The 22,119-nt window shown below is 32.7% G+C and overlaps 1 protein-coding gene across 4 annotated transcripts in view; it reads left to right on the forward strand.

The window, feature by feature from the left end:
- LOC132719873 (histone-lysine N-methyltransferase, H3 lysine-79 specific-like) overlaps nucleotides 1–19,417 on the forward strand; it is a gene marked incomplete at its 3' end in the record, with an annotated part of 39,523 nt that extends 20,106 nt beyond the window's left edge. Inside the window, 14 exon segments of one of the 4 annotated variants that reach the window (XM_060703819.1) lie at nucleotides 113–161; nucleotides 1,294–1,393; nucleotides 3,912–4,018; nucleotides 6,000–6,041; nucleotides 6,480–6,569; nucleotides 7,015–7,251; nucleotides 8,811–8,967; nucleotides 9,345–9,485; nucleotides 12,463–12,594; nucleotides 13,008–13,099; nucleotides 13,801–13,902; nucleotides 15,115–15,252; nucleotides 15,898–15,963; nucleotides 18,244–19,417. In XM_060703819.1, the coding sequence (XP_060559802.1) occupies nucleotides 113–161; nucleotides 1,294–1,393; nucleotides 3,912–4,018; nucleotides 6,000–6,041; nucleotides 6,480–6,569; nucleotides 7,015–7,251; nucleotides 8,811–8,967; nucleotides 9,345–9,485; nucleotides 12,463–12,594; nucleotides 13,008–13,099; nucleotides 13,801–13,902; nucleotides 15,115–15,252; nucleotides 15,898–15,963; nucleotides 18,244–19,417 (2,627 nt within the window). 4 annotated transcript variants of the gene reach the window in all.
- Nucleotides 19,418–22,119: the final 2,702 nt, after the last annotated feature.

A 22,119-nucleotide genomic window follows, 5' to 3' on the forward strand; every position in this document is an offset into this window, starting at 1 on the left:
ATAGATGAAATTGAAATAAGGCTGAATGAAGTAATGTACTAGAATCAGTACATTATTTTGATTCAACAGAAAAAGATATAATTTTGAATGAATTAAAATTTGTTATTTTCAGTGTGATATTTGTGAACAACTTTGCTTTTGGGCCCCAAGTTGATCACCAGGTGAGACTCTATGTTATTGTTCAATTCACATACATTTTTAAATTCCATAATTACTCTTTTTTTTCCCAACAATAATTTTATTCACATCAGACACACATACTTTTGCTTAAATTCAAATTTTGGGGGGATAAAAGTTCCACTGTTTAAGTAATCTCATTCAAGGAAGTTAACAGCAGGGACTATTATATAATTTTGAAAGTTATGGAGGAATTTCCCCCCAATCAATTAAAAAAGTAGGGAAACCCTAAAATAATTTAAACAGATTAAATGAATATTGATTTTACTTAATAGATAATTTGACAAGAATAAATTTTGTTTCATTAAATATGCAAGATTTGCAATTGCCAAAAATAAACGAGTTTGATCAAATACGGTATTATGCAAGATTTGCAATTGCCAAAGATTAAAAGTGGTATAATGCAAGATTTACAATGGCCAAAGATTAAAAGTGGTATAATGCAAGATTTACAATGGCCAAAGATTAAAAGTGGTATAATGCAAGATTTACAATGGCCAAAGATTAAAAGTGGTATAATGCAAGATTTACAATGGCCAAAGATTAAAAGTGGTATAATGCAAGATTTACAATGGCCAAAGATTAAAAGTGGTATAATGCAAGATTTACAATGGCCAAAGATTAAAAGTGGTATAATGCAAGATTTACAATGGCCAAAGATTAAAAGTGGTATAATGCAAGATTTACAATGGCCAAAGATTAAAAGTGGTATAATGCAAGATTTACAATGGCCAAAGATTAAAAGTGGTATAATGCAAGATTTACAATTGCCAAAGATTAAATGTGGTATTATGCAAGATAAACATTTGCCAAAAATAAACTTGTTTGATTAAATTTTGGTATTACACAAGAATTACGTGCACATGAGTGTCATAAAAGAAAGATTTAAAAAAAAAAAACGTGGATAATCCTGCAAATGTATATCCTAGAATAGTCACTGAATCTACTTGCTAGCAGGTATTTGTCGAGTTTCAATCAGATGCCCTCTTTGTGCCTGAAATAATGCATTGTGGGATTCTCGGCAAGTTATCATCAGATCTGTCCTGCATTTAGCAGATCTATGAGAAGGTTTCAACCTGAAAACAAATTTTGAACACCTTGCATTTTTTATTACAGCTAAAACTCAGGTTTGCAAACATGAAGGAAGGTGCAAAGATTGTGTCATCAAAAGCATTCTGTCCTCTCAACTTCAGAATCACAGATCGTAATCTAAGTGGTAAGAAATTTATACATTTTGTCATCAATAATTAATGTAAAAGATATAAAGATCAAGAATTTCATTGAAAATGCAACATCATTATTAATATTATCGTTTGTGTGAATTTTAAAATTATCATTTAAACAAATATTAAAGTTAAAGAGATAATATTGTTATTTGTCTTAAAGATTAAAATGGTAGATGAATTGCTAAAAATTTAAATTTTCCTGTATAATAATGGTTAACATATGTATATAGATAACAAAAGTAGATAATTGATTATATGTTTGCACTAGTTCTACAATAACTTATCAACTCATACAATTACATGTATATGGTTTTGAGCTACAACACAGAAATAGAGTATCAAGATTATTCAAAATTTATTTAACCTATTGATCATTGTGGTCAAAGGGAGACAACTTTATTAAATGCAGTGACAAACCAAAAGCTTTGTGAGCTATTCAAATTTGAAAGAAACATGTTCTGTATAAGGAATCCATTAACAATTTTCTAACTTTGTTATATTTATACCCCCAAAAACGAAGTTTGGGGGGGTATATAGGAGTCACCCGGTGGTCGGTTGGTCGGTTGGTTGGTCGGTCGGTCGGTCGGTCGGTCGGTCCAGACGTCCGTTGCATTTTCCTTGTCCGGAGCATAACTTGAAGACTAATGGTTGGAATTCAATATAACTTCATACAATGGTCAAGCACATTGAGAGGAAGTGCAGTGCACAAGAACCATAACTCTATCTTGACTAATTACAGAGTTATTGCCCTTTGTTACTTTTCCTTGTCCGGGGCATAACTTGAAAACTACTGGTTGGAATTCAAAACAACTTCATACAATTGTCAAACACAATAAGGGGAAGTGCAGTGCACAAGAACCATAACTCTATCTAAAGTAATTACAGAGTTATTGCCCTTTCTTACTTTTCCATCGCTTTCTTTTGTCCGGACCATAACTTGAAGACTAATGGTTGGAATTCAATATAACTACATGCAATTGTCAAGCACATTGAGAGGGAAGTGCAGTGCACAAGAACCATAACTCTATCTTGACTCATTACAGAGTTATTGCCCTTTGTTACTTTTCCTTGTCCAAGGTATAACTTGAAAACTACTGGTTGGAATTCAAAACAACTTCATACAATTATCAAACACAATAAGGAGAAGTGCAGTGCACAAGAACCATAACTCTATCTTAAGTAATTACAGATTTATTGGCTTTTGTCACTTTTCCATTGCTTTCTTTTGTCCGGACCATAACTTGAAGACTTATTGTGCAATTCATTTTAACTTCATACAATGGTCAAGCACATTGAGAGGAAGTGCAGTGCACAAGAACCATAACTCCATCTTGACTTATTAAAGAAGTTACTGCCCTTTGTTACTTTTCCTTGTCAAGAGCATGACTTGAAAACTACTGGTTGGAATTCAAAACAACTTCATACAATCGTCAAGCACAATAAAGGGAAGTGCAGTGCACAAGAACCATAACTCCATCTTGACTAATTACAGAGTTATTGTCCTTTGTTACTTTTCCTTGTCCAGAGCATAACTTGAAAACTACTGTTTGGAATTCAATACAACTTCATACAGTTGTCAAGGACATTAAAAGGAAGTGCAGTGCACAAGAGCCATAACTACATTTTGACAAAATACAGAGTTACTGCCCTTTGATACTTTTCCTTGCCCGGAGCATAACTTAAAACGTACTGGTTGGAATTCAAAACAACTTCATACAATGGTTAAGCACAATAAGAGGAAATGCAGTGCACAAGAACTATAACTTCAGCTTCAGTATTTATAGAGTTATTGCCCTTTGTTCCTTTTCTTTGTCTTTCTGAACTTATTACAGAGTAATTCAATAAAACTTCATCAATGGCCAACCACATTGAAAGGAAATGCAACATACACAACTATCTTTAATTGCCCATAACCATAACTCTATATTTCAATTCTTTTACAAGGTATTCTGTTACTAGTAACATCCTCATTTCAGAAGCAGTCTTGTGGGGGTATTAATCACATTTAGTGATAGTTCTAGTTTTAAGTTCCACTAGAATAATGAATAAAGTTTTTATATTTGATGGTTTATGGTAGAACTTAGGTGATCTGATGTAATACTTGTAAAGATCAGCTGTGAGATGTATTGCATGATATGTGTGTCCTAGTTTCATGACATCCCCTTGTTTTCACCAGTCATGTTTTCATTTTCTGTTGATGTCATAACATTATTCATTTAACATGGCAGGGAGCTTGTTTACTGGTCCAAGCCTTAGCATTTAAATCTACCATGATATCATATTGTCACAAATTTGAATCATTTTACTATATATTATCTAGCATGATTTTATACAATTTGGACAGGCAATAATTTGGATTTGGCTATTCAAAATTATGAAATGTTTCTCATGAATATTAGGGTGGGGTGCTAGATTTTAAACAAGGACCCTGAAAACATGCTCAAAAAAGTTATTGTCATTGGTCAAGCTTTGGTTTCATCCATTTATTTTGTCGGAAATTGTTCACAGATATTGGAGCTATAATGCAGGTTACGGAGTTGTCACCCCTGAGAGGCGCGGTATCCTGGACGTGTAATCCTGTTACATATTTTCTTCATGTAGTTGATAGGACGATGGTGAGTGAAGGACAGGAGTTCTGTCCCTTGATGTGCAGCAGATGAGTTGTCTGTCTTGACAGACTTGATCTGACTTTGTCGTCTGCTGCAAAAAAAATCTCGTGCTTTTTTCCAAATTTACATAAATTTCTGGTTTATACAATCAGAACATGTATGAAATTTATATCATCAGATAAAAAGCCAGAAGTTTATGTATTACCATTTACTAACATCCAATCATATCCCATCATTATTCTATCAAACAAACACACACACATGCCAGTTTCTTATATAAAAGATACAAATGCATCATCTTACTAAATTTAACAACACGTAAATTTTACTCATTTATAAATAAAAAAGAAAATCACAGTATTCATTTTTCCTTTTGAATGTTTACTGTAATAAAATAAAAGTTGTTGTAATAACAACATGTATTGTAAGGTTACATTAATTTTGTTGATTAAAATGTCCTAGAATTGTTAAAATGATGTGATTTGTATCTTTCTCATATTTCCCTTTACATCACCTGAATCCTACCTGAATGTGTGAATATGCTGGAATGAATGTTTGTGTTACTGTTAATTTCTTTGTATATTTGTCAGTTTGTCTGTCTGTGTGTGTGTGTGTATGTACAATCTTCTTATAGCATGAGAGTATGTTTCATCTGTACGATGAATTCACATCTCTGCCTTTGCAGATATTGGAACAATTATGCACGTGACTGAGTTATCCCCCATGAGCGGTGCAGTGTCATGGACGGGAAAAGCGTTTAGCTACTATGTTCATACGATAGACCGAACCCTGGTGAGTAGTGTATAACTCCTGTGTTAGACTGTCACCTTCACTGTTACCATAGTGATGGTGATCACATGACAGGATAGAGTATATCACATGATGACAGCTGCGTTACCAGGGGCAATTTGAAACAGCTGCTTTGAAGAAGAAAAATATATATATATATATTATTACAGTATATTTTTTGTACCCTTAATGTCTTCTTTAATCAAGTCTACTACATCGGTAATAACTTGTTTGGATTTGTTATGATTTTGTATAGGTATGAAAATTTTACAAAATGTACATTAAATTGTCTGCTTAAAATGACTTTGGGTTTCTTTGTCTGTATTTATACATAAAAAACAGCAGATGTCTTATTTTAATGAGAATTTTAAGTCAAACAGATCATAATGTAAGAAATATAAACATTATAAACACACTGAAATAGACATGGGGAAAACTTCACACATTCTGTAGATACATTGCTGCATTGTTGACAGTTTAATATATGAAATCTGTATGATAAATGATGGACTGAGATCTTACAAATGTAAGATGTGATATTTATTATGATATTTTGTTTGTTTTATATTAAATTGTTTGATATTGTTATAAGGTATCTAGCTGAATCATGACCTACTAAATTTTCATAATACTGCATGTTTGTATCGACAATCAAGATGTTAATATTATCAATAAGAAACTTAAACTAAAATTTAATGAATTATGTTTGATTGAAATAAAAAAAATCTATTACTAGTATGCAGTATTATAAATTCTAAATATTTTACCTGGTATAAACTGTTGATATAAACACAGGCCTTTTCTAAGCTTACAATTATTTATATTATGTTAGAAAACCTGTCAAAAGGCATTCTAGATACAAATTTTAGAACTTATGGTATTATATGTTTTTTTTTGTAACAGTATTCTTAAACTTTCCATAAATATTTTATTTTGTTGTGACATTTTGTAACAGTTGTGTTTAAAACATATGGCAGTCTTTTCTCTTTATATTTTAATTGATCTGTCTTCATGAAGAACATAGATATTCATTAAAAAGTACATGTACTTAAAACATGTTTCATCAGTAACAGATGTTTCGCGGTAAAACATCATTTTTTTTCTTAAGTATGTTTTATTTAAAAGAGAGGCAGTTTATGAAGTATAAGTCTTATGCTGGTTTAATGAAATATAAGTAAATGATTTGTTGTAATTACAGCTAGAGAAATACTTTCAAAGAATAAGAAATCCCTCTAAAAAGGTAGGTACTGTTGATTTGCTTCTTTATTTAAAGGAAAGCATTAATACAGAGTTTGATGTAATATATTCAAAGTGAACTTATAGGAATGTCAGATTTTTTATCATGATATCAGCTTTATCAATAATTTCAAATGAAGTGTTTACTAGTTATAATGAGTTTATAAGAATCTGTATTAAGGATAATGGTGTTCATGTGGGAAGTTCTCTAAATAAAGTTATACAAACATAAGTTTTAATACTTTGCTGAAATCGTCTTAATTGAATAGATTAATGTATTTATATAAGCAAGAAACAGCCAACTTAGTATTTTGGTAAAATCATAGTTCAATGCAAGCCCAGACTGCTGTATTTTTAAGAAGTTGCAAGACTGATAGGTTTGTTCAATTAGCAAGTATATTTTCTGATCAATCCCATAAATAATGACCAGATTTATTTTTAGATTGAAGAAGAACCAACTAAACCATTGAGGAAAGATAGGAGAGGCAGACTTGTTCCTTCATTAACATCATCACTCAAAAATAACTCTCAGGTCAGTCATCTCATATATATATATTATATTGTTTCTATATCAAGTACATTACAGAATTATTGTTAGAAATACATGTATCATTAAAAAAAACGGTACTTTTAAGGTTTTTTTTTACCTAAGCACATATTCACAACAGGTCAGGGGGGCTTGGTTCTAACATTCTTGATGAGCTTTATTACAGTTTCCTCTGCCAAGTTGCCACATAGTAGATATGACTGTTTTGTCTCTCATTCAGTCTGCACTTACATAAAATAATATTTTGAAAAGTATATGATATAGAATTTATTTATTCTTTATTTTTTTTTTATAAAATAGAAATATTTCAAAAATTTACATTATAATTCTGCAAAACCTGCTTTATTTAAATAAATTTTCAGTATAAAGAACTAAAAGAATTGAAATAAAATGTTTATAAAATTTGCAGTTGATGCGCTTTCATTTGCAGGAACAAAAAACTGGCGACAAGAAATCAGACAGCTCATATAAGGCAGCTAAACTTCTAGACTTTGACTCGACAAGCAACGCGAGTTCTGAAATGACGGGTAATGAGGAGTATCAGGTATATGGCCCTACGACACGGCACAAGTGGTCCCAGTGGATCTCTAGACCTCCACCCGTTCAGTCTGCATCTTCTGTATCCGACACAGAAAATGTGAGTGAGGCTAACGAGGAGATGTTGTCGGTAGTTAAAGTAGTGAATAGTTTGCTCTTGTTTTGTTTTTGTTTACTTGGGTTATGATGTTCTGCTGTGTGTCACGTTTTAAAATTTAGCGATTTTTGGTCACTTTATTTGATCTCTTTTGGTTCAGAATAAGAAATTTCTTGCACCATTGACATTTTTATATTGTTTTCTGCACTCTGTAAACCATATAGAGTTCCTTCCCCTAGACACATTTTGAAATAGTTCATGCATTATTGGTTGTCATCATTTTGGTGACGTATTTTGATTTCAATAAACATTTCAACTACCGTGAGCGTCAGTGTGAACTGAAAATTATAAGTGTTTTTCTAAGCTAAATGCAGCATTATGCTGTTGGTTTTATAATTTTGTTGATGAGAAATTTCTATATAACAAGCTGGATAGCTTGCTAACAAGTTAGTTCAACAATACACCTATGTAACTACATTAAACAAAAAAAATATTTGCTACTACCATTGGTAATTATAGAGTAACAGGCAGTAACTTTATTAGAAGAAAATGCTAACTTGTATGTGTGTTAGTGAAGTGACATTTATGTCAAACTATGACATCATGTTTGTATATATATTGTTTAATTGACATAACTTTCATAATATAAAACTTTTATTGGGATAATACCCTGTGTGACTGACTATCTTTTCTAAGCTTTGTCTAATACAATCATTAACTTACCGATATTAAATTACAAACAGAGTGTGTTATAAATGGACAATATGTTTCATAAAATGGAGGTTTGGAACTTGATTAATTTCTTGTCAGTGTTTTTGTTCAGATAGAAGTATGTAATAAATCAGTGTTAACATGTCACATTCAACTTTTAATTAGTTATTCAAAACTGTTCACATGATTTCAAATTTCTTTATTCATTTTATTTTATGAAATTCAAGTTCTTCTCTTCATGTTATTTTGAATTAATTTTATTTAATGTTTGCCTCTGGGCTGGAGATGGGTTGCAAGATATTTCATTTTGTCAAGTTATTCTAAATGAGAAAATGTTTTAAAAGCATAGTGTGAAATAATCTGTCATATCTTAAGTAGACAATGTTTCTTTGCCACAAAATCAACAGACCATACAAATTCCAAGTATTGTATGTGTAAATTGATATTTTGCCATATCTAATATCGTGTAGTGTTTTGCTTGAAATATTTGCTAATATAATGCTTAGTGTTATAATGATTCAATTATGATCAAAAAAGAGGATTTTGTTCTGAATTTCAAGACATTGGAATAAAGTTGAAATTTAAGTGTGAAACAAGTGACAGTTTATGTATATTAGTAGATAGTTATATTGGGCAAATATCTTATATGTTATAAGGCTATTTAATATTCTTTGATGTTAATATTTCTAGACAAACAATTTAGAACTACAAATAGTTATAGTAAAATGAAGAATGAATAACATTTAAATCATATCCACATGTAAAAGGTTAGATATCTTATATGGTTTGTCAAGTTTGAATTCAATGGTGATGTTTGATTGTGTTGAGTGTGTATAGAGAATGTTATGAACAAGAATAATATTTTCATATATTTGATGTAGGAGGAAGAGGAAGAAAGAGAAGTTAGACGGACGAGACAGAAATCTATAAAACCATTAGCTGGAAGGAAAGCTCATTTAGTAGCCAAACAAAAGATACAGGCTGCTATAACTGACATAAGTAATGGACCATTAAAAGAAAATAATGAAAAGAAAATGGGTAAGTTATCTTTATATATCTTTATTTACTTCAGTCTCATTAGATGTATATATCATTAAAGTTTTCATTACATATTTACTGCTGTTATTTCTGTATAAGTAACCTGTGGATAAAAAGTTATTAAAAATACTTTGTTTTATTCATTTTGCTATACTGTACAAATATAATTAATAAAATAGAAATAGTCTACACTTGAAATGGTTTATGATTTATTAGTTCCCAGCCATTGTATATTTGTATTTTGAATTGTACTAGCATACTAAAGTAGAATGATGTAAAAACTTCAGTCTATACATTTGACATTGTGTGATCATTGTATTAAATTGTTTATTTTTGGAGCTTGAGTTGATTGATATATTATCATCTTTTTTTTATAGTACATAGAAGAAAGCAGCGTAAAGTGTTGTCTGCACTAAAGGCTCGAGCTTTAGCTAAAAACAAGAGTAAAGAGAAGGTGCTAGCCTTAGATAGTTTAAACCTGTTACATAGTCATACCTTACTGTCTACATCCACTGCAGGTATATATACATCTTATACATCTTCATTATACACTGCTCAATAAATTGCCACATACGTTCACATAATTAGCTCACACTTTGATAGGGTCCGGTCTTTATTATACCCCCACAAACGAAGTTTAGGGGGGGTATATAGGAGTCAGCTTGTCGGTCGGTTGGTCGGTCGGTCCGTCCGTCGGTCGGTCCACATCATGGTTTCCGGACGATAACTAGAGTTTGGAATGAGGTATTGTAATCAAACTTGGTATATAGCAACCTTGTGTGAAAACTCCGGCTGGTATTGCATTTGGACCCCCTGGGGTCAAGGTCAAGGTCACCGTTACTAAAATTAGAAAAATGGTTTCCGGACAATAACTACAGTTAAGAATGAGATATTGTTATCAAACTTGGTGTATAGCAAGCTTATATGAAGACCTGGGTTGGTATTGCATTTGGACCCCCTGGGGTCAAGGTCAAGGTCACCGTTACTAAAAATAGAAAAATGGTTTCCGGACAATAACTAGAGTTAGGAATGAGATATTGTTATCAAACTTGGCCTATAGAAAGCTTATATGAAGGCCTGGGTTGGTATTGCATTTGGACCCCCTGGGGTCAAGGTCAAAGTCACCGTTACTAAAAATAGAAAAATGGTTTCCGGACGATAACTAGAGTTAGGAATGAGATATTGTTATCAAACTTGATGTATAGCAAGCTTACATTAAGACCTGGCTTGGTATTGCATTTGGACCCCCTGGGGTCAAGGTCAAGGTCACCGTTACTAAAAATAGAAAAATGGTTTCCGGACAATAACTAGAGTTAGGAATGAGATATTGTTATCAAACTTGGTGTATAGCAAGCTTATATGAAGACCTGGCTTGGTATTGCATTTGGACCCCCTGGGGTCAAGGTCAAGGTCACCGTTATTTAATGGTTTCCGGACAATAACTAAAGTTAGGAATGAGATATTGTTATCAAACTTGGTGTATAGCAAGCTTATATAATGACCTGGGTTGGTATTGCATTTGGACCCCCTGGGGTCAAGGTCAAGGTCACTGTTACTAAAAATAGAAAAATCTCCAGACAATAACTAGAGTTAGGAATGAGATATTGTTATCAAACTTGGGGTATAGCAAGCTGATATGAAGACCTGGGTTGGTATTGCATTTGGGCCCACTGGGGTCAAGGTCACTGTTACTAAAAATAGAAAAATGGTTTTCTGACAATAACTAGAGTTAGGAATGAGATATTGTAATCAAATTTGGTGTATAGCAAGCTTATATGAAGACCTTGGTTGGTATTGCATTTGGACCCCCTAGGGTCAAGGTCACTGTTACAGTGTTACTAAAAATAGAAAAATGGTTTCCGGATAATAACTAGAGTTAGAAATGAGATATTGTATTCAAACTTTGTGAAAAGCAAGCTTATTTAGAGACCCCAGTAGGGATTACAATTAATTGAAATATTTCTTTGTACACAGTTGATAGTTTGTGTTCAAATTTTTCTTCAGACTACTTATTTTTCAAAAAGTCAAAGTTGCTGGTGGGGGTATTAATCACCTTCAGTGATAGGTCTAGTTTCACTTGTATGAGTCATAAATTTGAAACATGATTTCCATAGACACTTCTGGTTGATGGCACTATGCCTGCTGCAATAACTATATTTGTTTAAAATATTCTATGAATGTTTTAGAGTGTTGCCAGGTTAGTAAGAACAGGAAAGTACTGGTACAAAATCCAGGTTCACATGTGAGGTACTGGCTGCCTGAAATACTGATTAGTCTAGTTTGAAACAAATAAAACAAAAATGTCTGTAAGCTAAAAATAGAGTTATTTAAATAATGTGTTACAAGGGATGAAAAAATACTTATGTTTAACATTTGAAGACATTCACAAATATGATCTAGATAATAAAAGGTGGTTTGAACCTGATATTGTTTGATTTTATTAACCTGTCAATTCCATACTCATTATACGGTCAATGCACAGTATATATTAAATTCGATAAATGTTCGGTAAATTCCGTGAGAGGTATGCAGTAAGATGTGATTAAATTCATCTAGTTTCCATGAATTAGTTACACTGACCGTTATAGCGCAATAGGGTAAACCACGGGTATAAAATATCAAAATGTCCTACATGTTGTAAGATCGAAACAGTGTATGTCGAGGTTTTTTACTTATTCATAACTATTTTCAAAAATTTTGAAGTTATGGTTGTCTGTTTTAATATGTTTTGCACTTTTTTGTAAATATTATATTTTTTATATGTACATGTATAACATTGTTTATGAATTGATACTGAAAATTCATTCGGATTACAAAATATGATAATTCAGTGTTTCTTAGTTGTTTCATATCCATGTAGACATTTTGCAAGCGCTTGACTATTTTCTTTAAAATATACCTAAAAATAAAGACAGAATAAATCTAAAAAGAATGTCAAAAGAAGGGATCGAACCTCGGACCTCTCATACATAAGGTAATCACTTAACCGACTGCGCTATTGCGGAAGTTACGAGAACTAACATTTAGCTAGTGGGAGTTTTCCAAACGTTAGTGATATACTCCGTATTCTCGTAAAATAAACGGACAAAACCGAAGTGGGATCGAATATTTAAATGAGTGCTATAATGTATTCATTATTGACAGGTCAATTAAATCAGACTATAATATAATGTGTATTTTAGCTGATGATATACATGTGTATTTTAGCTGATGATGTAATGTGTATTTTAGCTGATGATATATTGTGTATTTTAGCTGATGATATGTTATGTATTTTATCTGATGATATGTTATGTATTTTAGCTGATGATATGTTATGTATTTTATCTGATGATATGTTATGTATTTTATCTGATGATATGTTATGTATTTTATCTGATGATATGTTATGTATTTTAGCTGATGATGTAATGTGTATTTTAGCTGATGATATAATGTGTATTTTAGCTGATGATATGTTATGTATTTTATCTGATGATATGTTATGTATTTTAGCTGATGATAAAATGAAGAAGAGTTACAATGAACCAAGCATGACAGCTATGTCTAACTCGTACTTTAAACCATCGGTCCAGGCTCAATCTGTGTCCGCATTAGAAATGGCACCAGTTGTGCAACAGCTCATGGGTAATTTTGGATATTTTATTACCACTTGTTACTTAAAATTTCATAAATAATTTAATGCTATTTTTTAGGTGAAATGAGTTTACTGTATTTTAGATTTAATTTTGTGAATGAAGTGCAGTGCATGACTGTATATAATGACTGTTTTATTTAATACTTAGGCAAAGTGCTATTACATGTATATCTTACCTATGTCATCTGTGTAGAGTTTAGTAAGCCTCCATAATCCATATTCATGAGATCTGACTGAACAATACTGTAGTTTCTACTGAGTGTTTTAAATGTTAAGATTCCTTAAATGAATTAAAAACTGTTCCAAAAATCTTAACAGGACAAGTCCAGTTAACAAATTTAGCCAGGTAAACATTAAGATTATATTAATGACTAATAGTTGGTTATATATTGTGTTATTTCAGATGTATTTAGACAAGAATACATGCAGTTCTTGGTGTATATGCAGACACCAGAATATAAGGAATCTGTAACAGAACAGATTGAGAAAGAAAAGGTAGAATATTACTATGATTTTCACTTTATATCATCTACTTAACCTCAACATGGTCTATCTTAAGACTAGTTCATCTCAACACTGATTCATCTGAACTCTAGTTCATCTCAATTCAAGTTCATCTCAACTTTAGTTCATTTCAACTAAGTTCATCTCAACACTAATTCATCTCTACTCTAGTACATCTCAACTTTAGTTCCTCTCTACACTAATTGATCTCAACTCTAGTTCATCTCATCTTTAGTTCATCTCAACACTAATTCATTTCAACTTTAGTTCATCTCAACACTAATTCTCCTCAACTCTTGTTAATCTAAAATCTAGTTCATATCAACTCTAGTTCATCTCAGCCATAATTCATCTCATGATGAAACTTTATGATTATTTAATATTTGTGTTACTAACAATAAATGTAAGCTGCTTTCAAATGCAAGATCATATAATGATTCAAATTAATTGAAAAAAGAAACTGTTATGTTTCATTATTATTTTTAGAAATTTTTTGTTGATTTAAGGAAACCAATATCCTGTATGTGTTATAACTAAAAATAATAATTGAGCTATAACTGAAGAATAATTTCATTTATCTCTTAAATTACTTTTAATTAGTTTTAATCATTTGATAATATAGTGTCAAAGCTTGTAGTTATTTATTATAGAAAATATGTATATGTATTCTAAATTGATTTTTGTTGTTATAGTTACGCAAGCTTGATTTGAACTCAGAAGTTATCCGGTTAGAGAAACAGATAGAACATTTACAAAAAGACAGTACGAAACAGTTAAAGACAAGATTGAAAGAGGTAATAACCCTTTATGATAGCTCATTAATAGATTTTATTGTTTATAAAAGATGGTTTGATAACTAAACATCATCAGAATGGTGCAATAGTATAAATTTTTTTGCTTATTTCAATTCATTAAACAACTTGTATCAAAGAGAGTTTAAGATGCTAGTCAAGTTCTGGCCATATAGTTTCACATGTAATGTTCTGACCATATAGATTACATGTAATATTTTGGCCATTAAGTTTACATGTAATGTTCTGGCCATATGGTTTCACATGTAATGTTCTAGCCATATAGTTTCAATTATAATGTTCTGGCCATATTGTTTCACATGTAATGTTCTGGCCATATAGTTTCACATGTAATGTTCTGGCCATATGGTTTCACATGTAATGTTCTGGCCATATGGTTTCACATGTAATGTTCTGGCCATATAGTTTCAATTGTAATGTTCTGGCCATATAGTTTTAATTGTAATGTTTTGGCCGTATAGTTTTACATGTAATATTTTGGCCATTAAGTTTACATGTAATGTTCTAGCCATATGGTTTCACATGTAATGTTCTGGCCATATAGTTTCAATTGTAATGTTCTGGCCATATGGTTTCACATGTAATGTTCTGGCCATATAGTTTCACATGTAATGTTCTGGCCATATGGTTTCACATGTAATGTTCTGGCCATATATTTTCAATTGTAATGTTCTGGCCATATGGTTTCACATGTAATGTTCTGGCCGTATAGTTTCACATGTAATGTTCTGGCCATAAAGTTTACATGTAATGTTCTAGCCATATGGTTTCACATGTAATGTTCTGGCCATATAGTTTCACATGTAATATTTTGGCCATTAAGATTACATGTAATGTTCTGGCCATATGGTTTCACATGTAATGTTCTGGCTATAAAGTTTCACATGTAATATTTTGGCCATAATATTTACATGTAATGTTCTGGCCATATGGTTTCACATGTAATTTTTTGGTCACAAAGTTTAACATGTAATATTCTGGTCATAAAGTTTTACATGTTATGATCTGACCATATACATGTAGATTACATGTAATATTCTGGCTGAATAGTTTCACATGTAATTTTCTGGCATTATAATTTACATGTAATATTCTGGCCTTATAATTTACATTACTGTATCTGGCAGTATGGTTTTACATGTAATATTTTGGCCATATATACGAAATGTTACCAGATATTCTTATATATTACAGCTACAGATAGACGCATGTACTCCGTCAGAGTTTATAGAACAAGCTAGAGGTATACTTACTCAACAGAATGAGCTGGAAACCATGGGTCAAAGTCTACAGTTACAGATTGCACAACTAGAAACAGAAAATCAAGCTCTGGTAAGTTACTTAAATTCAGTTTAGCATAACGTTTCTTATTCACAGATTTTAGATACAGAAAGATTTTTGTTCTTTTAAACTGATTATAGTTGGAATTGTGTTAGTAACTTATAATTAACATGTGATGTTTTGTTGATACATAAAATCTGCACTAAGCAAGTAATTTTGAAAGTACAAAAACAGGAACTTATTTCTAGAACCTGCCAGTTACTGTGATACATTGTTCTGCATCTAATTGCTGTTGATACAAATTCTGCCATCTTTTATACATCAGTTATACTCAAATGTTAATTGGTGCCCGAAATAAAACACAGAGAATAGCACCTGAGGTTTTCTTTTGATATTGCCATATAATCTTTATAGTGTGGGTGACTTAAGACCAACTCAACAACAACACAATTCTGTACCTTTATTTCTATATGACAATGGAGTTCAGCTCAACATATGCTGTAATGTTGCTGCAGTTGTTAAGAACTACCTTCTACACTTCTGCATATAAATGACTTACATGGTAAAATTGGAGTAACATGTTACAAAAGCCTTTTAGTAAAGCTATTGAAAAACTCCTTAAAACATGGCAAAGTTTGTAGTACTTTTGTTTATTTAGTATTCTTTAGTTTAACTGAAGGGCGTTTTTATTTACAGCTTGCGGCTCAAAATCAAGCTGTGGTGGATCACAGTGTAACTTCAGGGAAGTCTAATGGCAAAAAGGTAAACACTGCACTATATACTAGAAACATTTCAAACTGTGCCTTTGCATCATAGGAAACATATTAGAGCGTTATATGTTATGAAAACAAATCAAGTTAATTCTGATTTCTTTCTCAGAATTTTTTTTTAAGGCCCTTTTTATCCTTTAACAATTTGACTTAAAGATTGTTTTTGTTTTAAATTCTTTTTTTGTGTTTTTTTTTTATTTTATTTTTAGCTCACCTTGCACAAAGTGCAGGTGAGCTTTTAGGATGGCCAACCAAATGGCGTCCGTCGTCTGTTGTCCGTCCACATTTTAAATATTCTAAGGACATCTTCTATGATACCGCAAGGCCAATGTTAATGAAACTTGGCAGGAATACTCTTTGTATGAAGCTCTATCAAGATTGTTCAAAGAATTCCATTTCATGCAGAACTCTGGTTGCCATGGCAACCGAAAGAAAAATCTTTAAATATCTTCTTTTAAAGAACCGTAAGAGCTAGAGCTTAGATATTTGGCATGAAACATCTTCTAATGAGTGTCTACCAAGTTTGTTCAAATAAAAGCCCTAGGGTCAAAATTGGCCCCGCCCCAGGGGGTCATTGATTTTCCCTATATGCATATAGTAAAAACTTAAAAATCTTCTTTTAAAGAACCCAAAGAGCTAGAGCTAAGATATTAAGCATGAAACATCTTCTAGTGAGTGTCTACCAAGTTTGTTCAAATAAAAGCCCTGGGGTCAAAATTGGCCCCGGCCCGGGGGGTCATTGATTTTCCCTATATGCATATAGTAAAAACTTAAAAAATCTTCTTTTAAAGAACTGTAAAAGCTAGAGCTTAGATATTTGGCATGAAACATCTACTAGTGAATGTCTACCAAGTTTGTTCAAATAAAAGCCCTGGGGTCAAAATTGTCCCGCCCCAGGGGGTCATTGATTTTCCCTATATGCATATAGTAAAAACTTAAAAAATCTTCTTTTAAAGAACCCAAAGAGCTAGAGCTAAGATATTTAGCATGAAACATCTTCTAATGAGTGTCTACCAAGTTTGTTCAAATAAAAGCCCTGAGGTCAAAATTGGCCCTGCCCCAGGGGGTCATAGATTTTCCCTATATGCATATAGTAAAAACTTAAAAAATCTTCTTTTAAAGAACCCAAAGAGCTAGAGCTAAGATATTTGACATGAAATATCTTCTAGTGAGTGTCTACCAAGTTTGTTCAAATAAAAGCCCTGGGGTCAAAATTGGCCCCGCCCCAAGGGGTCATTGATTTTCCCTATATGCATATAGTAAAAACTTAAAAAATCTTCTTTTAAAGAACCGTAAGAGCTAGAGCTTAAATATTTGGCATGAAACATCTTCTAGTGAATGTCTACCAAGTTTGTTCAAATAAAAGCCCTGGGGTCAAAATTGGCCCTGTCCCAGGGGGTCATAGATTTTCCCTATATGCATATAGTAAAAACTTAAAAAATCTTCTTTTAAAGAACCCAAAGAGCTAGAGCTAAGATATTTAGCATGAAACATCTTCTAATGAGTGTCTACCAAGTTTGTTCAAATAAAATCCCTGGGGTCAAAATTGGCCCCGCCCCAGGGGGTCATTGATTTTCCCTATATGCATATAGTAAAAACTTAAAAAATCTTCTTTTAAAGAACTCAAAGAGCTAGAGCTAAGATATTTAGCATGAAACATGTTCTAATGGGTGTCTACCAAGTATGTTCAAATAAAAGCCCTGGGGTCAAAACTGGCCCTGCCCCGGGGGTCATTGATTTTCCTTATATGTGTATAGCAAAAACTTAAAAATCTTCTTTGAAAAAACCCAAATAGCTTGAGTTTAGATATTATACATGAAACATCTTTAAGTAAATATCTACAAAGTTTGTTCAAATAAAAGCCCGGGAGTCAAAACTGGCCCTGCCCCAGGGGTGTCATTGTTTTTAACTATATGTGTATAGTAAAAACTTAAAAATCTTCTTTTAAAAAACCCAATGAGCTAGAACTTAGATGTTTAGCATGAAACATCTTCTTATGGGTGTCTACCAAGTCTGTTCAAATAAAAGCCCTTGGGTAAAAATTGGCCCGGGGGGGGGGGGGGGGGCTATATACAGGTGAGCGACCTCAGGGCCATCATGGCCCTCTTGTTTAAAGTAATAATCACAGATCTATACTATAAAATTGAGATTTCTAATGTTATCAGTAAATTTACTTTTCTTTGAGATTACTATTTTGTCTAAAATTTATTATCAGATCTGGTAGTATTACTGTTCATATTAATTTTCTTTCTTTTTTAAACTTTTGTTACAGAATGGCCTAGTGCAGCTGTCACATGCTCAGGGTTATTTAGCTAATCAGTTTTCTGAATCGCTCTGTAGGAAAAAACAGCTTCTTACCCAAGCACAGGAGCTTGAAACTCAGGTCAAACAGCTACAAAGTAGCATAGAAGTTAGTGAAAATATAGTAAATCAATTGCCTCAGGGACCTGCTAAAAGGACAGATAGGAAAAGGAAAATTGAGTCAGAGTTAGAGAATTTACATCCAAACATGGCAACAATTCTGCCGTCTGCTTCATCCTCACCTCTGACTGTGGGCAAATCCAATAGAAAAACAAAGGAAAGGAAAAGCAGGAGTTCTAATCGTGGGAAAGTTAACATATCATCAAAAGTACTGCCAGATTTAGACTCTTCCAGTGTAGCTAATTCTAATTTATCAATACGAAGACTTCTAGAAAATACTCGAACTGACCAATCAGGAAAAAGTGCTGCTGATACAATACCCAAGTTGAATGGTTTTATAGAGCCTAGCCAAACAGAAAATGATCTCAATAAATTAAGACCTAGTTTACCTATCAGCATTCCACTTGATTGTCTTCCAGATAATAATGTGAAAAAGGCTATGGAAAATGTTATTATAGCAGGTTTAGAAAATAGCCCATATAGTGTAATTGAAAATGGGGATATTGTAAGCAACCTTAATAGTATGAGCAAAACCAGTGCTAATGAAGTTCCATTAAGTTTGAAGAGTGATTTAATCCAGTCAAGTAAGTCATCTGCATGGACGTCTGCTAATTTTGTGTCCAATTCTCAAACTGGAAATACAGTTTCATCTCCTAAAACCAATTTTGCAATTGATAAAATGGTTATTCCTAAAAAAAGAGGGCACATTTTAAATGGAACAAACATCAATGCAAATGAACTACTAAAACAAACTCTAGTTCATAGAATTGAGAACACTAAAAATCTGAAAAGAAAAGGTCAACAGGAAATGGACTCTGTATCTAAAAGACTAATGATAAAAAGTGAGCTACTTGGCATACAGCAGGTAGGGCAGGTTCAAGGTCATGTGATCAATCAAACTTCTGGATCTCCGGAATCACGGACATCAACAGCTATGTTGATATCTACAGCCAATCAGCCCATAGCTATCAGTGCTATACCATCACCTGATCTCCATGGCAAAAATCTTATTTTACAGTCAAATGGTAAGATCCCTTCATAGATTCTTCTTATTTGCATTTTCTACTTAAATCAAACTTTTGTCTTGAAGATATTTTTTTATTTGAATGTTTGGTTGTTTATTGACCAACACAGCAGAGGTCACATGGTCACTTTTCAGCTTTACTGTCAGATGGAGGAAGACCTCAGGTGCCCTTTCATATATTTTTTCAGGCACATACGGGCACCTGAGTAGAACCATCAACATTCTTTCAACATGAAAGAATTCGAAGTCCTTGATGGGATTCGAACCCAAAACAGTGAGGGGCAAGTAGATTGAAGTCATTGACCTTAAGTAACCACTCGACCATGGATGCCTACAAAGATAAATTACTATGCTTTGTCCTTTAGATAATAAGTTTATTTTTAATAAAGATAACTTAAAGGGATACTCGGGCAAAATAATGACAAAAATATTAAAGTGATTTTATGTACTCAAATCACGCTAAAATTACATTTTAAGTCCCAGCATGAATTTCTGTATAAATTCTATATATTTTGGGATTGAAGCATAAATATATCTATATTGAACGAAATTTAAAGGCCAACAAAATCAATGAGTACTTTTAAATAATAAAACAAGTGATGTGACTTGAACTCACGCGGGTCAAGTTAGGAAACGACCATTTCATTCTTTATATGGAGAAAAGTTTTGTTCCTTTGACTGTCTAGTGTATTCATTTTGAGGACATTCACAAAATTATGAATGAAAAATTCAAAATAAAGAAAGGAAAATTTTGCCTGTGTCTCCCTTTAAATTCAGTATTATTAGCTCACCTGTCACAAAGTGACAGGGTGAGCTTTTGTGATCGCTTTCCGTCGTCCGTAAACTTTTACTTTAAATGACATCTTCTCATAAACCACGAAGCCAATTTCATCCAAACTTCACAGGAATGTTCCTTTGGTGGTCACCTTTGAAAATTGTTCAAAGAATTTAATTCCATGCAGAACTCTGGTTGCCATGGCAACCAAAAGAAAAAAACTTTAAATATCTTCTTCTAAAAAACCTAAAGAGCTAGAGCTTAGATATTTGGCATGAAACATCTTCTAGTGAGTGTCTACCAAGTTTGTTGAAATAAAAGCCCTGGGGTCAAAATTGGCCCCGCCCCAGGGGGTCATTGATTTTCCCAATATGCATAAAGTAAAAACTTAAAAAATCTTCTTTTAAAGAACCCAAAGAGCTAGAGCTTAGATATTTAGCAAGAAACATCTTCTAATGGGTGTCTACGAAGTTTGTTCAAATAAAAGCCCAGGGGTCAAAATTGGCCCTGCCCCAGGGGGTCATTGATTTTCACTATATGCATATAGTAAAAACTTAAAAAATCTTCTTTTAAAGAACCCAAAGAGCTACAGCTAAGATATTTATCATGAAACATGTTCAAATGGATGTGTACAAAGTTTGTTCAAATAAGAGCCCTGGGTCAAAATTGGCCCCGCCCAGGGGTCATTGATTTTCCTTATATGTGTAGAGCAAAAACTTAAAAAATCTTCTTTGAAAAAAAAAAAAAAAAACAAATAGCTAGAGTTTAGATACTAAGCATAAAATATCTTCTAGTTAGTGTCTTCAAAGTATGTTCAAATAAAAGCCCTGGGGTCAAAATTGGCCCTGCCTCGGGGTCATTTATTTTCCTTATATGTGTATAATAAAAACTTAAAAAATCTTCTTTGAAAAAAAACCAAATAGCTAGAGTTTAGATACTTAGCATGAAACATTTTCTAGTGAGTGTCTACCAAGTTTGTTCTTATAAGAGCCCTGGGGTCAAAATTGGCCCTGCCTCGGGGGTCATTTATTTTCCTTATATGTGTATAACAAAAACTTAAAAAATCTTCTTTGAAAAAACTCAAATAGCTAGAGTTTAGATATTAAGCATGAAGCATCTTCTAGTGAGTGTCTACAAAGTTTGATCAAATGAAAGCCCTGGGGTCAAAATTGGCCCCGCCCCGGGGGACATTGATATTCCTTATATGTGTATAGCAAAAACTTAAAAATCTTCTTTGAAAAAACCCGAATAGCTAGAGTTTAGATATTAAGCATGAAGCATCTTCTAGTGAGTGTCTACAAAGATTGTTCAGATAAAAGCCCTTGGGTCAAAACTGGCACTGCCTCAGGTGTGTCATTGTTTTTAACTATATGTGTAAAGAAAAAACTTGACCAGCTAGACCTTAGATGTTTAGCATGAAACATCTTCTAATGCGTGTCTACCAAGTTTGTTCAAATAAAAGCCCTGGGATTTAAACTGGCCCCGCTCCGGGGGCCTATATACAGGTGAGCGACTTCAGGGCCATCATGGCCCTCTTGTTTATTGATTCAATACCTTTTTCTCATAAAGGAGGGTTTTACTTCTAGTGAGAGCTACTGTTGGCAGATAAAGTCTTGTGGCCAAGTAACTGCAAGCACCCCACTTTAAACTTAACCAATGTCTTTTCAAATATGATTGTTGGTCATTGACCAAGACCCATAATTCAAGCATTATTTTTACTGCATTATTTTCATCTGTGAATTTTGAAAGTTTTTGCATGGGTCCTGTTTTCTATCAAGTGCTTGGAATAGAAAAGCTTTTACAGCTATCATATTCATGTAAGGTTGGTGATTCTACTCCAGTGAGAACAAGTACAGGTATTCCTGAAATAATGTTTTGAGAGAACCCTGATATGAGCAAGAACAGTTTTGCTGTTTATTTTAATCTCG

Source organism: Ruditapes philippinarum, unplaced genomic scaffold, assembly GCF_026571515.1.
Source record: "Ruditapes philippinarum isolate M1 unplaced genomic scaffold, ASM2657151v2 ctg6058_1_1_1_1, whole genome shotgun sequence".
In the NCBI taxonomy this organism is placed as follows: Eukaryota; Metazoa; Mollusca; class Bivalvia; order Venerida; family Veneridae; genus Ruditapes; species Ruditapes philippinarum.